This window comes from Leptidea sinapis, chromosome 6 (assembly GCF_905404315.1).
Source record: "Leptidea sinapis chromosome 6, ilLepSina1.1, whole genome shotgun sequence".
In the NCBI taxonomy this organism is placed as follows: domain Eukaryota; kingdom Metazoa; phylum Arthropoda; class Insecta; order Lepidoptera; family Pieridae; genus Leptidea; species Leptidea sinapis.
Genome location: NC_066270.1, coordinates 5,130,096 through 5,148,561, shown reverse-complemented (window position 1 = coordinate 5,148,561; position 18,466 = coordinate 5,130,096). Strand labels below are relative to the sequence as shown.

Sequence of the window (18,466 nt, the reverse complement as noted above, 5' to 3'; positions counted from 1 at the left end):
GAATTGATCTAAAACAAGCAACTTACGCCCCAATGACGTCACGCTTCCAAAACACGCTCAAACAATTTGGCACACACTCCACTTTTAAATCTAATTGTATTGTATGCAAAACCCTTGCGTTTCTCAAGTGGTGACGGACAAATAAACAAACCCTGTATGTTTATAGTCGGATGCACTCGCGCGGTTCATCTCAAAATAAACATGCTTTTTAACCGTTAAAAACCGAAATGTAAACTTTCGAGCCTGCTTCAAACAACAAGGCTTTGTGATGGAATAATTGTTCAGGAGTGGCGGGTATGAATAATTACTGTTAACGAACCCAAATATATGTGTATTGAGGTTGATGGGTTATAAATATATATACAGTGTGCTTATTGAACTATTTTAAGCGGTGAATGTCCTCTCTAATAAAACATAATTGTTAAATTAATTCAGAATTTATATTTACCAAACATTTTGAGCAAGACGCAAGCTCCAAAATATCTTATAAAAAGACTAGTAATTGTCAATGTTTTTATTTTACTTCCGAATATATTAAGATACTTAAACATTTTTATAGTATTTCTTGAGGACCCAAGTAATGATTTAATACGTCTAGCGCCTATTACGACTATGATCTTAACCCAATTAACATCACCTCGGTACAATGTTCATGTGCCGGCCCCTCTAACCCTCAGCAGGATGCCCTTGCTCTTTTTACCATCCCCCATACCCCTGGGGATAGAAATTAACGCGGTAATGGTGCTGTATTTGATAACTAATCTGCGCGTTATGTTTCTAAATATTATAATATAATTGTATTATTTGCAATTTATTCATCGTTCTTTTTAATAATTTTCGTTTCTTAATGACTTTAGTGGCATCTTCTGAGGCGTTTTCTTTATTGTAATAAAGTTTTATATAGCGCAAATGAAAGAAATTTAAATTAATCTTTATCTTAAATTAATGTTTCGCTTCAATAGCTTTAAAGAACTGAAGGGTGTTAAGTAAATAGCGACATATCTCATAAATTATCAAATATGTTATCAACGAGAATAAGAACTATTTAAAAAGCACAGAAGGTGACATGACGAAACCATATTGTTGGATGATCCCCGTCCAAGGAGATAAATAATATTACTGAACTGTCTGAAAAGATTACAGTTAAGATAATATTGAAATGGATTTAAGAAACTTAAGTTATTCCGCAGCAGAATAGATGACCTACTTAAATTAAGTCTACTTAACTAAGTCTTTTCATTAAGGTTTATGTTAGACTTTCTGTAATAATGCTATACTTAACAGAATCACTAGACAATATACAAACATCTCCAAAGAAAGGGTTGTCTGAAATCCCATCCCGAGCCACGATATCTAAGAAAATAATCCGCAGAACAAATTACATGGAAATCAACACTTGCCAGCCACTAAGCCTTCACAAAAATAACAAGAAATACCCATTATCCACCCCCAAAACAAATAACTCAGCCGCCATTGAAGGGTTAGCCGTTTGATTGATACGCTACAAATATTCTATGCTGTTCAATAGGGTGTTTCTGATTCACAATAACAGTATCACACTAGGCTCTGCCCGGCGGATTCGTTTGTATAATTTTATTCATTCCCGTGGGAGTAATTTCTTGTTAACCCGCATTAAATGTTCGGTATTTTTCGTTTGATTTGCACTAAATTGGAGAAGCGGATTCACAATTAAATACAATGGTTTGCTGTAAAACTTTCCATTATAGATAAAGAGATATGAACTTAAAGATGACCTGAAAACGTTAGTCTGCGTGATTTTTTATGAATTACAAAGAGGTTTTATTTTCTATAGAGGAGATACTTCATTAGAAATGTAAGTCCTTTCTTATAGAATATTTAGTGATAGCCGCAGATGTAATATTAATGGTAGATACATAAAAGTTTGGTTCTGATGACGACAGTACTTAAGTATCCATAAAGAGACAATTTTCACCAACATTACTCATTTGTAATTTCATTCAAATATATTGAAGATTTAAATAAAATAGCGATGATTTTTTGTTTAAATAAAGAATATCCGGGTTTTATAACGTACTTCTAGTTTATAATCTACCCTCTAGTACCGAGTTCTAAATTCAAACTTAGAAGTAACGTCGATGAACGCAATGAATATTAATAGCTCGATTCATAATTAAAGTTTTTGCGTATGATATTTATCAGACTGGACGCATCAATGCGCATCGTCGTGTGATATTTTAATTTGTTGCTTTTTGTGAGACGTCGGGGTCACGCAATGGTGGGTGACTCGAGACCGGCAAAAACGCACTAACACCGGATGCATATAAGAATTTTTATTTAGATCTTATAATATTAACTTTTTTATGCTTTAAGTAGGTAAGCAACGGGAGCCTTATCCTTCATAATATATAAATCCTTCTTTCGATTCCAAAGCTGTGGAATGAGCTTCCTTGTGCGGTGCAGCGCGTACACCTTCCTTAAAGGCCGAGAACGCTTCTGTGATTCCTCTGGTATTGCAAGAGAATGTGGGCGGCGGTGATCACTTAACACCAGGTCACAAGTACGCTCGATTGTCTTCCTTATCCATTAAAACAAAATCCAATAAGTAAGAGTCGTTTAGAGCTAAATTTAATTCTACCTAGTGATCACTTCAAATGAAGTGATAAAACCTATGCATCCTCCACTGGCTGATAAGAAACATTTACAAACATCCATGACTTGGAAACAAGCATCCATATTCACCTACGGAGATACGGACACAGAACCTCTAGCTCAGCAGACTTTCTCTAACCACTGGGCTATATGGGTCGTATGCCGATGCTTTATTATATTATATCGTTATCACATATGTTATTTCTATTATTATTAGTGAAAACATTACTGTGTTTCGGCCTGAAGTGCGCCGTAGCTAGTGAAATTACTGGGCAAATGAGACTTCACATCTTATGTCTCAAGGTGACGAGCGCAATTGTAATGCCGCTCAGAATTTTTGTGTTTTTCAAGACTCCAGCATTGTAATAGGTAGCACGAATCAATTACCATCATCTGAACGACCTGCTCGTCTCATAAAAAAAAATACCAATAGTATGATCGGCTATTGTTCAATGGTGTAATTCTACCATCAAGTGAACCCTATTTGGCAACACGCTCAGAAAACAAAACGTTTCCACGCTCAGTTTCATCTATGAATAAATCCATTAGAAATTCAAACATATTACAATTATCAAACACATCGGGACCCGCGCTTCACCCTCTAATCCACGTCAGCTGCTTTTGACTGCCACATCGTACCCTTCACGACCCCTACCATGGACCCCCCAAATAATTAACACACTTTGTATTTACAGCTCTAATAAAACTGGTCAAGATCTTCAACCGTTTGTTTTATAATCAGTTGTTTGCTTACATGGAACTTAACCGATGTTAAGTTTGCGGTTAGCTTAAAGATTTTTGTTGTAAACGAAACTTTATAAAAAAAAAGGCCCGTTGAGTCTCTTGAGGTTCTTCTTAGGTCTGAGGCATAAATTTTCAAATGGATTGTGTAGTTTTTCACGTCAACGTCATGTATTGAGATAAATGATATAAGATCCTATTTTGAATTAATAAAATATTTGAATTTGATGCTAAAGCATGGAGATAAAAATTTGCACGTAATTCTTCCTTATTTTTGAAAAAATTTCGAATTTATATGATGGGTAGAGTAAAACCAAAATTTAATTAGCTATGGATAAGCTTAGCATAATCTTTGATGTCGTAATTTCGTTTTTAAAGTCATTTGACACTTGTAATTATGCCGGGTTTTAAGCAAAGTCAGCTACATTGCGTTTTATCACACTCAGTTGTGTTTTATGTAAGTAAAGTCTAAACAGTCTTAGTACGCTCTAGAGATCTCAGCTTAAGACTCCACTGTGGGCCCGACCATCGTGTGTCAGTGGCCAGTATATCAAAAACCCGCACTAGTTAGCTGAAATCTTGTCCGAGAGTGTATTGCCGGTATAAGAACAGAACAATTAAAACCAAGATGGCGAATTTCAAAATGGCTGACAAGCAAATTTAAAAATGCATCATTAAATTTGTAATCAAAATTTATGAACGATGTGGGACATAAACCCGCGCTGCTCGGGTTACGTTTTTAGCGCTCTTACCAACTGAGCCAACCATTCGAGTGACGTTGGGCTTATAAATCTTGGTGTGTCTTGTTCAATTCTCAGGTTGTGGCTCCATCTACAGGATCTACTTTACAGTTGATAACCTGCTCAACCCCAATAATTGCATATTAGGAAATTGACGATGGCACGGAACTCTTTTTTAACCTTCTCATAACTTCAAGTCTTCAGAAGCGAAGTGACTTGTACGACTACTAAGCTACTATGAAGAATGTCTCCAGTAATCTATCTAAATTTCTAATTAACAATAATTGAGACATAATTAATATGTGCAATAGAAACATCACATATACGCATACCGTTGCTTTTTGCGTTCAGAACGCGGCGAGCTAAAAGACAAGAACGTGTTGCGCGGAATGCGCCTGCGACTTTTAATTATACTCTACGTATACAGGGTGCTACTTTAATGTTTTTATTTAATTAGGTTTTTGGAATGCTATTTATTCATGTTTATTTTTGGAATGTTGTGTTAAAGGTTAAGTTTGTTTATTTTTAAACTTTTTTTTCTCTATCTTTTTGTTTTTATTATAATTAACAATTCTCTACATACATAATTATATGATAAACGCGTTGGTTGGTTGTATGTATGTATGTAAAATATGAGTATGAGAATGTTCAGATAATATACAAACATACATAAATCGATAATAAAGTGATTGATATTGTATGTTGTAAGTCTCTCGTGACTTTGTCACTTACTTTGCGCTTAAAACATTCATAAACAACTTTATTGACTCGCAAAAAGGCATTATAAAGTTTTCTTTGAGTCACTGTAATTGATACTGAGTTAGTACAGGACCATAAATATAAAGCAATATCAGTTACTATCTTTATGGAGAAGCCAAGCTCGTAAGATATTGCTCTCACCCTGTATAGCTCTGTATTTATGTCATTATTAAGCGAGTAATACACATTTGGCGCTCATTTTGCCGTCGCCTTTCCTCAAAAAACACATACCGGCGACATAGCGACTTTACCAACAACGTACCGCTCCAAAAATGGGTTAAGTGTTCTCAAATTTTGAGTTCAACACTAACAGTAATTTTGGTGAATGAGGTGACCAATCGCGTTACCGCATGCCCGTCATTGGTGTATTCAAATTCAGAACCCTCTTCGAATCCGCATTCCCTAACTAATTCAAAATTCAATTCGAATTTCAAACGTGGCGTTTAGCGAACCACAACGCGCTTGGAATTGAATAATTTAACTTAGTTTATTTACAATTTTTAAATCGAACGATCAAATCATATCTATTTTTAAATTATATTCAGTATTATTAAGTTAGGGAATAATAATATGAAATAAACGGAATAGTATATTTATAATATATTTTACTATCAGTGGAATTATGAATATTTATTGACAATCTATATTTCTTTTAACAAACTTGTCATCTTTTGAAACATATTTAGTGGATTGCCACCCTTATAATAATATTTTACAGGTTATGCGATTGTATTACTGTATATTATTATTTTATAACAAAAATGGCGACACTTGCTACATAAATAATAAAGCTATTGGACATAACTTTCCGTATCAGTCGATTATCATCTGGTAAGTGTGAGAATGAACTCATAAAAAGACGTAAAAGGTATTATTATTGCATATAAATGTTTTATTTACATTGTGTAGATATTTTTACATACAGGAAGTCAAAATGAGACGGCAATATTATATGTTATGCTACATTTTTTTCTCGAAGTTTCTTGACGTTTTCCAAGGCTAAATTATTGTAGCGATGTTCCCTTTAAAGCAAATCAAAACAGTTACACCCTGTCTTCAAAAAATGATAACGATAAAAACTTTTAAACATTCAAAAATGTGTATAAAAGTTATTAAACAAAGTTTTAAAAATGAGCACTGGTTCTACAACTTTAAATAAAATTAATTATATTTTATTGATCTTGTATTAATAATAATAATATTAACAATAGAGTAAATGTATATACGACCTTAGACAAAATGTAAGGGCAAAAGTCAGCCAGTCAGCGATGCCACAGATAAAAATCTCTCACACTCGGCACAGCTGCACCAATGCTCGCCAATCATTGGTACACAGAGCGGCTCAAATTGCGCGCCAAATCCCTCAACAATAGACAATGCACGTTAAATGAGACGCGGACAGATGTAAACATAGAAAGATCATCGGGATCATATCTGTGTACTGTTGATATTTTGTGTTGCTTTCAATTTAGTCTGATGCAGTGTCGAGATTTATTACTTTTGTTGCTTATGTACACGAGGTCGACTTATTTTTTGAAGTTATACTTCTTTAGGCGCGTTATGAAACAAAAGTAACAGGGTTGGAAATTGGTTCCTAAAATTTTTTGACGTTTGCGACATTCGTTTTTTTTTTTGGTTTCTTCGTCCACTATTGGGAAAGGCAAAGGGTTTAAGCCCATACAGCCGTATTCGTTATTTAATAAAGCCATATTTGCAAGTTTTTGACAATATTGTTCTTTCTACAAACGTAGAACAGCAGGAGGAATAAATAATTTTAAACATTTTTGCTTTGTTACGCCAAAGAAGTATAAGTTCTTGCGTGCATACATAAGTACACACATACTTTTATTTTGAAAGGCATTGATAGCCTTTTAGGAAGGTACATCCTTTTTTTTAGATTCCCATCTTGTATCGCCCTGGAAACACTGCGTATGGAAGCTCATTCCATAATTTGGTAATGTGTAAATCCTTAATTTTTTATCTATTCAATTCTATCTGGGTGAACTCTCGGAGCAGCCAACAAAATTTACAAATAAAAACTCATAAACTAAAATTCCGTAATAATATGTCCAATGCCTAATCTAAGTTTTCCAGAATTCTCTTGCGGTTCTAATAATCTGCATGAAGTAAATGTATATTTAATAAACATATTTTTTTTCAAACAATCTTATTATTGTCTTACTTTGATTAATAGCTGTGTTGTCATTTGTATATACAAATTTCTTTAATAATCTCATAAAGGCAAAAAATATTACTTATCAAGTGTATACTTTACCAAGGCAACAGAAGAAACACGTGTTAGTAGATAAATGTACAGTACAACAGAATAAATAATTGCTTTCCGTAACAAAAACCAAAAAGATCGCGTTCACTAAACACCAGAGAAACAAACACACCAATTGTTCTCTTAACATAATCTTATCTTTAACAAATCTCAATTATTTCATACTTCTACAAAATTTATTTGCTTTCAAGTTCGAGGTGAGACTTCCAGGGTTCCGTAATCCACATGTATTATTGTATGTGATTGTTTCGTCATTATGTTCAAAAGGACACAATTATGAAGCGAAAGATAATAAATGAAATCTTGAAAAGATCAAACTGGGAGTACAGTCTGAAGAGAACCCACCAGGAAAAAGAGATGATATAAAAAATATGCACGAAAAGCCAGTTAGGTACGCATATAAGTAGGTCAGGGCCAATAATTGCCTATACTTATATTATAATTTATAAAAATTTGATGTCAGTGCCCATATAAAAGACAATGTGATTGCATGAAAAATCAACAGGCTCAAACAATATAGGGACAGTTGCTTGCAAAGTTTCAGCTCGTTGAGAAAATATTTTCGATGGGAGCGATATTGGTATGTTTTCAATGAGCTGAATTAAAAAATTTCTTGGAAATCTTATTCGGTAATCGAATAAGATTGAAATTTAATAACTAAGTAACAGGCCAAGATGAACCGAGATTTCCAAATTCACATCGGAACCCAGAAACGAATATTAAAGTGTAAATTTATTCAACAACCATCTTGTTTTGAATATATGAATTTTAATACAAATAATTAACAGAGTAACTGGTAATTGTCATGGTGCTGTTAATTAGTTTGGGTTTATAATGTACTTACATGAATATTCTTGTTTTTTACAACGTTTGTGGCAGTAGATACTACGTTAAATGTCAAATTAAATTAAAATCAAAATCAATTCCTTGTTCAAATGAGCTATTTTTAAAAATGTTTTGCTAACTTTTAAGAATGGTTTATATTTTGTCTGAGCAGATAACTCAGCACTTCTAACCCAACTGATGACACCACTAAGCCAATCGTGCAAATACAAGTACAAAAAGTAAGGAACACTTGATAAATACTCTGCAATAAGCCAATGGCTGACTTTGAAGTACTCTGGTTGTCGTTATATGAAAGACACAAAGGTGCATCAAAGCTCATATTTAAGAACAATCAAACTGCTGCCAAGACTTTTTTGCAGGATTCTGCGTGATAACCTTCAAAGATAACAATAATTTTACTATTTCTTTGGTATTGAAAAGGGAGTATAATTTGTAGTCAGTATCTACTTGCAACCACATCAACCACAGTCTAGAATTTCCATTATTTTCAAAAAAATATATTTTTGATAATTGGGTTTTGTTCAGATGGTGTTGCATTATCGATAATTTGTTTTTGGAGTCAAAATAATTTGAAGACATATTTTAATTGTCGAAATGTTTTGTAATATGCTTAGCAGAGGAGGCAGAAAATTCCATAGGCGCGAGTTATATTTCCTAAATTATATCTTCTATAAATTGTGGTGCAAAAAATATGGTATCATATTTTTTGATGAAAAATGATTCAAATTAAAAATAAATATATATGACAAATTAAAATTTAAACCTACTCAAATAACATATTTTTTAATAGGTATATGCAATAACGATTAAAAGGAGTACGTGCTCCTTTTATAGGTAGGCTTTTTTTTTTATAAAATAAGGGACAAGACGAGCAGGACGTTCAGCTGATGGTAATTGATACGCCCTGCCCTTTACAATGCAGTGCCACTCAGGATTCTTGAAACTCCCAAAAATTCTGAGCGGCACTACAACTGCGCTCATCACCTTGAGACAAGATGTTAAGACATCTTGTCTCAAGGTGATGAGCGCAGACTTATCTCATTTGCCCAGTAACATCACTAGCTACGGCGCCCTTCAGACCGAAACACAGTAATGCTTACACATTACTGCTTTCACGGCAGAAATAGGCGCCGTTGTGGTACCCATAATCTAGCCGGCATCCTGTGCAAAGGAGCCTCCCACTGGTAAAGTAAGCTTAGCTTAATACCTATAGGATTTTCTTTCCTAAGTTTCCTTCTACGACCTGATGCATCTATGTTGCCCCCGTCACTAATGTATTCATACAGGTTTTAATATATCCTTGACACAAGGATATGATAATTTATATGACGCACTTAGTTTTTTTTTTATTTAAGAGGAACAACAGCTAGTAGTAAACTTTTTGTCGCAAATTATTACAAATATTATTTTAAATAGTTATTTCGAGGTTAATATTCTTGATTTATTAACGTTTGTCTCGAAATTTCTGTTATGACGTTCAATATTTGATAAAAATATATTGTGAAAAAATTGACAGTAACTTAATTCAGTATACTATTATGAAACGTTATTAACATTTACATCGTTAAGTTAATTTATAATAATTATAACTACGCAATTAAGTATAATTAAATGGCTCTTGTAATAGTTTAATAAGATAATTTCCTAATCTAGCTTTTGTCTTTAGAACCGCATCATTTTATCACAGACTAAATAATATAATAATTAAATGCTGTAATATCACACGATAAGATGATGAATTAATTAAAGTTATTATCAACTCTAGATAATATTATGTAAATATTTATTATTGTTATCAACCTACCTCGTACAGGACTAATTCAAATTCAAATTCAAATTCAAATTCAAATTCAAATTCAAATTCAAATTCAAATTCAAATTCAAAAACACTTTATTCATGTAGGTCACAAAAATGCAAAAATGCAATCTCAAAAAAAAATATATAAATATTGTTTCTTATTGAATTTACCGCTACTTCGTAAAGGGTTGAGCTTATGTGAAGAAGTAGCAAGGAACTCATTGCCACTCTTATAAGTCAAGATTTACATTTTGGTTGTTTTACAAATCATTTCAATTACAATATATGCAAAGTGACGCAACAAAAATACTCAAAAGTCAAAAACTGAAAGGCTTACATGAGTAAGTCAAAAAAAGTAAATTAATACTTATAAACACAAGAGTTATTGAGTATAGTAGATGCATCAATCCACACATACCGTAAATAAATAGCCTAGCCATAATGCCCATGTGAGCATTTCATAAAATAAAATATATAATAACTTTAACTTTAAAGGAAATAATAATAATAAAAAAAAAACACATCAAGCAGACCTTCCGGTAACAAGATCATCCAGCCCCCACGAGTAGCACCCGTTCACGAGCATGACGCATGGACCAGCCATCGCCTCCCTCGACCATATTTTAGGGAAGGGAACGACCCGCCCCACGTTGCCGCCACAAGCAGAGGCATTTAAGCGAGTATGACGATACCTGCCACGAGAAATCTACCGAATAACAAAACAATTCAAGTTCATCTACATATTATGCAATACTTACTAAATGCCTCTACTTACAATTTTGTTTCAAATTACATAACTCATGATAAATGAAATCACAAGATACTACAACACTATTTTTCGCACCAAATCCTGTTTAATCTTTGGAATGCGGAATCTAAATTAGTCTTTCACTTGAAAGCGGATGGTAAATTTGATTGATTTCTTAAAACCGGTTTGAGATATCGTAAAAGCCTGTTAGATCAATAAAATCAAGGTGTGCCAGCAATCTTTATAGATAGGCTATGGGACGACTAAAATTGATAATTTACTGCATAATTGTCAAAGAATTTTGTAGTATCCAACACTGTTAAAACTTAAATCACACAAGCTTTTAAAGTGAATTTAGATAAATGATATGTTTTACTTAATTTTGAAGACCGTTATAAAGTACTTTTTATCCTTATAAAAGCTTTTTTTATGTGACAAAAATTTCAAATCTACCCTCAATTTGGGCAATATTGATTCTAGCACTGACTTAATCATGGGGTTAGTTTTATTTGTGTAAATCAATTAAAGTAATTTAAATGCCAATAAAAAAAATATAATTAAAAAGAAAACAAAGTGAATTTGTTAAAACGTCACAACTCGCGAGACGGTTTGTGAGCGAACAGACAGATAGCCGACTGAACGGATCGGCACACGCACGATCAACGCGAGCCATCAGCAATTAACATTCCCGCAATTATTTTTCATTATACACGCTCTTCAATTTAATATCATATCCAGCCATCCAATTATTTAAGACGATGCGGTAGCGATTTTCCATAAATATTGTATTAATCGTTCACAGCAAACAGATAAAAACTTTAAGAATGAGCGACTTTGAAACTAGTTATTTTTTATTTCTCGCTTGAAAGGCTACAACCGCTGTTAGAACAATGTTTCGTTATTCAATGTTAATTAACTTGCTGTACGACAAAGGTTCATTATAATATCACACGTGTGTTTGCCATTTGGACCTAGAGAACGTACGAGTGCCATTAAATTCTGATTGTAAGGTAAGACAAGTTTGCAATATTGAGCACAGAGCGTGGCTATAAACATTAATAAACCTGACATTATATCCAGCAGTTACATAGCAAACAATAAACAAATATCAGAAAATGAAAGAATTAATATTCATTCGTTCATTAAATTAATAGATATTATGTATAATAATATAGAAATTGGTCGAGAAGGAATAATCAATCGATATTATTTAGGTATGTAAAATACGATATTGCCACTTTGGGGAGTCCTTCCTGGCACTATGGAGCGTCCACAATGACAAGGGATGTAATACGTGCAAACAGTGTCATTTCAATGTATGTCGTTCTATTTGGCCACTTGATATCGATAACTGGTCACGGATCTCGTCTACGGCGCAGGGACGGGCAGGGATGTGCCACGCTCGCGTATCGATGACAGCTCACGCTGACAGCATCACAACTAAGCCGATCGCTCGCCAGTCGACAGTCGCCACAGAGAGCACTATATCAATCACTCCACAATCGTACCGCACGCCACTTAAATAAATTTATAACATATTAAGTACGTTGAAAATAAACACTTTACAGTTTATGATTTATTTCGTGCGCCGATGAATTATGGACGATGCTTATTAAAGTGTTCTAGAACGGGAGGTCCGATTTTTTTATCTCTTTTTGTTGTGATTTCACGTGCTACCGCCACCGATAAACGTTTTATTGAAGTAATTAAAAGTCAACGATAAGAGTCTGTAAGCGTTCAAATGCGAACGAATGATAAATATGACAGTTACAGCGCAATCGCACCAAAATGTGTTTACTACACTATCACAAACTGTCACAAGATAATAATTTCTTTAAATTTATGTAACAATAAATGCGTCAATATTTACGATATCAAACCTTAGTCAACTCGAAATAGGCATAAATGAGTAAGTGGTCAGTTCCCTGACACTGAAATTATCTTAAAGTTATCGCACAAGAGGTCAGAAGTCTTGCACTATAAGAGCTATTAATACAATTTAATTTCAATAATTAGCAACAATAGTGTCTTTGACTGATAACAAAATCGTAAACGTACAAAAGTGAAACTTGACGTCTTTACAAAAACACTTCCGGCGTTTTGATTATGACGTATTACAATTGTCGAAATGTCAGCGAAATGCCAGTAATTTAGTGAAATTGCATCTTACCGCATGTCAACGCCTGTTCGTTGCATTGTTAAAAAGTTATACAAAAGTATTTGTGGTCTGATAAATTTATAAGAAAATTATACACCGCTTGATTGTTTGCCGCCAGATTACCCGTTTGTGGCCGAATGGAAACGCGAATGACTCCATTTGGAGCTCTCTTTTTGTATTTCAAATAATAGGATGATAAGTGTATGCTTGTTATAAATATTTCGACCGCATATTATATTGTTACCAACACTTGCAATTTTATGATACTCCTGTTGTGTATATAATAAAGAGAGTTTTTTGCTATCAGTTCTATATAACAGCGTATCATAGACATGAGACGCATATATCCCTATTGTTTCCTAGAGGCTCAAGTCTGTATAAATACCAAAGCTGCTATCAAAGTGGTATATGCCTATTATATGTATAAGTACATATAATGTAAATATCAAAAAAGGCATTAAAGAGATAAGTATTGACTACGTACCTAATTATATGATAAAATGTTTGAAATTGTTCCAATTTTATTTGGATAACAATGAGTGATAGGTATATCTAATTAATCAATCTATTTTTTTTCACTGTCTGTAGGAAATTATCGGTATTGATGCTTCATAAAAATATAGTGACATAAATTTACGTATATTGTTTAATTTATTAGATCAGCTTTATTTAACTATTTCAACACTTCATCTTTTTCTATATCCCTGTAGTAATTAAATATTATCTTCACCTACTCTACATTAAAATCATTTTTATTTATTTTTTAAATTTCATCAAGGTTCAAATAGCAGGTATATATGTAGTAGGTATGAATCTATTTCTAATTTGTAGATACCTAAATTAAATATGCATCAAAAACGTTTCCTCTAAGAAGATTTTATTAAAAGCATTATATTTGCAAGCCGCGACGTAACATTAAAATAAATTTGCATGAATAATTCTAAAGTAAAATAAATCAATGTGCTACACATTCGGAGCAAATCGATTGCCATTTGGTAATACGAAAATTAACTTCACAATCGTATTAGTAAAACAAGATGGAATTCAACTCGTTGGCAATGGCTTTCATTAAAAGGCGTAACGATCAATACTGTAGTTCCAATAACAGATTTACCGACACTAATTATGTTTTATAGTTATTAAAAGGCATTATGCTCAAGAAATTGCCATCGTCGATTTATGCCGCCATTTCGCTTGCGACATTTTAATATTCAAATGCGTTGGCGCTCTTTTGAGTTTTTTTTTTTCAGATGGGTAATGGAGGCAGGTGCAAACTTTTATTCAGCCAGTGAATTATTTTAGTTTAACGCTTCTAAATGAATAATTCTGTTGGAGTGCAAGGAGTTTTATTATTTTACTTACTATCTATATCCGGCGCTAGCTGTTGTATCCTGATGAAATTGTCTTAAAATCTTAAATATTTATACGTTGATTAAGTATATTTTTATATTAGAAGAGGCAAATAGACAATGGGTTTACTTGAGAGAAATTAAAATAACAATCCGTCCATGGAAACCAGCAAACCATAGGTTAAGACATGCGTACCCTACCTATGTAATAGTTCGTATAGTATTTTTTATAGTTATGTGCCAATTAAATATTTATTTACAAGTATGTGTGGATTGATGCACATTTTGTACTTGTATGTGGTGACGTTTGAGTATTATTGTTGCATCTCTTTTCATATAGAATTAGGTAATCCATTTTTGTAAAATGATAAAACTGACCTTATATCGACCTTTTCTCAATTGGGGGTAAATGGTAAAATGTATGTGTAACTTTGCCCTTGATCAAAGTATTTTTTTACATAAATGAATACAGCAATTTTTGATTTGATTAGATAAATATGGATCTTACCTGTTTGCTAAACACCGCGATATCTTCATTGAATGACTCTGATGAACAGACATCCCCTCCCGCCACTCCGGGGTCCCGGGGGGTACACGTGGCCAACTCACACTTCTCAAATATTAGCGCCAATAGGGGAAATAGGGGGTGTCTGAAAACAACATAAACACACGTAAATAATAAAGTGAAATATTAAATAAATTAATTAATTTTTTTTAACATTCAGAGACAGTCATAACATCTTTCATCTTTCGAAAAACGAAATAGAAATGTTTCCTATGTACTATACGTCAGTATCCATTCTTACTCTGTGGTACTACACAATTACAGTAGGTATCTATCCCTCCTCTGTGGTAGCATCTACATTTTTTTATTCCTGCCTTACTTTTTAATGTGATCAATTTGCCTCAGTTACAATAAACAATTTTAATACAATATTCTAGCTTCTTTCACATTAATTATTATTTTAGTACATTAATATTAAGTGTTTTTGGTCCAAACGGTAACCAACATGAGTCATATTACTCTAAGACTACGCTGTGTGCTCAAGCGTCAGTCTGTTAGCGGGCTGAAACGACATTAGTATGACAGCTGAAATGTTGATAGAATGTAAATTACCATAGAGTAGGGATGAATTATAGTTTTTTTTTACATAAAATTGTAGAATTTTCTACAATATTGCGCCGGGTTTAATTTCTAATATCTCTTGTATGATCACATAAGACTTTTCTTATAATCTTAAATAACAACCGATTTCAAAAAAGAATAAATTGCTCAAGCAGAAGTTGATATTATTTTCCCAAACATTTTGCATTATTAAAATCATTATACACATCCTAATATACATAACTGTAAACATATATTTCTATTGTCCCTCAACGAAATTCGTATTTGAAGTATTAATGACACAATTGAGAAACGCTTCAGAAGTTTACATTATTGAGAACAGTTTAACTTATTCAAACCGCTATCAATGGCGCCAACGACAAGTCCTTGTCAAGTTTCGATCTGATAGCGGGCTACTTGCTCGCACCTCTTCTGTTGTAATATCTACAACAGTTTTGACGTAAGATAGATAGATATGGTGGAACATTTAACTTTAAACGTTGCGTGGCGCCAAACATGTACTTATAAAATTAGTCGGAACAAAGAAACTACATACTGTATTTTGTTTAGATTTTACCCGCGTTAGTTACAATGTATTATTTAAAGTAACTTATCTACATCAGTGAAAACTACATTTATATCATTAAAAATGTTTCTGAGGTAAAAGTTAACAAACAAAGAGCAGTAATCATTATATTAGGTACATACTCCTTGCTCTATTTGAATAGCAATGTTTTGGTCAATATTGACTTAACTTATCAAATACCACCTCATCATTCAAAGTCCTCCCCCAAAGATCGCCATGACGATCGGTCCTTCTCTGCCCTCACCCAACGTGGCCGGCGATTTTGACAAGATCGTCGGTCTAACTTGTGGAGGGCCTACTTGCACTACGTCTTCCGGGATGTGGTCGCCATTCGGGGACTTTACTGCCCCAACGACCAGCACTCAGTTGAGCTTTGTGCCACTGCCATTTCAGTTTCCCAATCATCTGGGCTATTACCCATTACCCTCTGAGCGACAATGAGCTTTCTCATAACTACCTATGTATTTGCTCTTGCAGATTTCTGTCTATCTTCTTAATTTCCATCTGATGAAGCACTTGCCCGAATTACTTCATCTCTAAAAATCTCTAAAAATGTCTCTTCAGATTTAATGTCTCAGATGGGTTTACATTCGACCTATCTCTATTCAATAATACAACAGTGTAAGTGAGAAAGTAGTTATACTCAATTCTTAGTTTCGAAGGTAGTCTGCGACATCCGACTATTAACTACATCTATTTTAAAAATTACCAGCTCACGCTGTATTATTATCAGATAATCTATTCGTGCTTATCTAAATATCAACTAATATACTGATAACACTTGTATGCGTGATGTTCACTTTTGCAATAACAATGATTAGGATTAGAATCATAGAGTTGGGAAATCAATTTCATTAAGGACAGTGAAATTTGTATTTATTAAGTTACTCGAAATATATTTAACCGCGTTGGATAGCTAGGCTGATCCGTTGACCGAAATAGCTGCTGGCGCTTGGGTTTCCAGTAGCCTTATTGTGGATACGAAGATAGTACTTTGTACATTCTCCGCGCCTCTGGGCACCACGAAACAAGTGACTCGACACCAAAAGGAACAAAAATTATGACTCACTGAGACCGACATATTTGCCGCGCTTGCTGTCTTCGGCAGTCGAAGCAGCAGCTCCAGCATCAATTAACGTAATTTGGACATGAGAAGGAGCCAGAGTGTCGTCGCAAGTCGCGACCCACACCAACGCCCGACACTAGTAGCTTGGGCACGGCCACTAGCGTCATTCCATTAGGACGCTTGCCATCGTGGCAGGTAATAATACCATTTGGCTCTAAAACAGCTGGTATATTAAAACCACCAAGTACCTGCGGATGATTTCATTAATTCTGGCATGACGACCTATACGGCCTGCTGATTTAAGCCAGGATAGCCCGTGACGCCCAAGAGCATCTACCTGAACGCCACATTTACATTGATGTGATTAAAAAGTTAAAAGAGTTGTTCTTCACTTTTTTTACTTTATCTTACCTTTGTCACTTCAGAATTACATGACAGGGAGAAGTAATTTTAAACTTGGTGTAAATTTACTTCGTAGTAGTAACATAGTAGTTTTCAGATAAAACATGTCCTTGGTAGTCATCAGAATTGTTTCAATTAATAGTATTTTAAAATGCGTGTACGCACAAATCGCATAATCTAACACGAAAACGTCACAACAACGGATTAAATGATAATTGAATATTATAATCACATGCTTGTGTTTATCATTTTATTGCATTTTATCACAAAACAGTAGCATATCTTGATAATTTACTTCAAATCGCCAAATTATGTGTGAGGTTTTGTTGGCATATTTATGGCACCTCGGGATTTCCATTGTAATTATTTTTACACAAACACCGCAACTAAGGCTTCCCATAGATTATAACATAGAATTGCCCTATGAAACACATAAATATGCAATCATGTATGCTAATGGTGTAGAACTTAATACTTGTATTACATTATATTTTCTCTATGCATCCAGCATTGGTGGAAAAGGCCACGCATCTAAATTCTGGAAACTAATTCCTGTGACCGTTTTCCGGGACAATAAGACATTACCCTTACCCTTTTTAGCAAGCCGAAATGTTTGAGTAAACCTCCATTTTATCCAGACATTTTAGGCTTCTTTCACTCAAATCAATCCTAATAAAAGCTGTTATACTTTTGATAACTCTAACTCTTTTCAATAGGTACACCTTGTACTGATTATAGAAATAACGCCATACGAAAATGCCAGAATTTATTTATGAAGTGAAGTCAATCTCATCCAATCTATCTACATAACCAATCCAACTCAATATCTCCTTCTCCATTACCTTTCAATACATTATCTTTTACATCTTCTTCAACTTCACTTCGCCTTGCTACATTTTATCGTTTAGGCTGCATGTCCATTGGTGCCGAATGATAAAATAGGAAATTGCAAAGGAGTAATACGGAGCAAAATGGCAATAATGTATTTGTCCTTTAAAGCGAAGTGAAGCTGAACAAACTGCGACGATTACCTACGGCATAAGTTCTGTTATATGTATATTATTAATTCTGCTCTATTTAGTTAGTCAGTATATTCCAAGGGGTTCAGATCCGGACTAGACAAGAGCCAGTCCGATAGATCAAACCTTGTGACCAAGAGTCATACTGGAAAGTCTAACAGAAAGCCTCTGCTAAGAGGATTTACAATACGATCTAAAACAGTCTCTTGATAAACTTTGGCATAAATATTCACT

At 33.8% G+C, this 18,466-nt stretch overlaps 1 protein-coding gene across 8 annotated transcripts in view; it reads right to left on the bottom strand.

Annotated features, from left to right (window-relative positions):
- LOC126964795 (homeobox protein homothorax) overlaps positions 1–18,466 on the bottom strand; it is a 321,561-nt gene that overhangs the window by 278,560 nt on the left and 24,535 nt on the right. For all 8 annotated transcript variants that reach the window (XM_050808059.1, XM_050808060.1, XM_050808063.1 and 5 more), the window contains exon 3: positions 14,563–14,704. In XM_050808059.1, the coding sequence (XP_050664016.1) occupies positions 14,563–14,704 (142 nt within the window). The remainder of the gene's footprint in view (positions 1–14,562; positions 14,705–18,466) is intronic.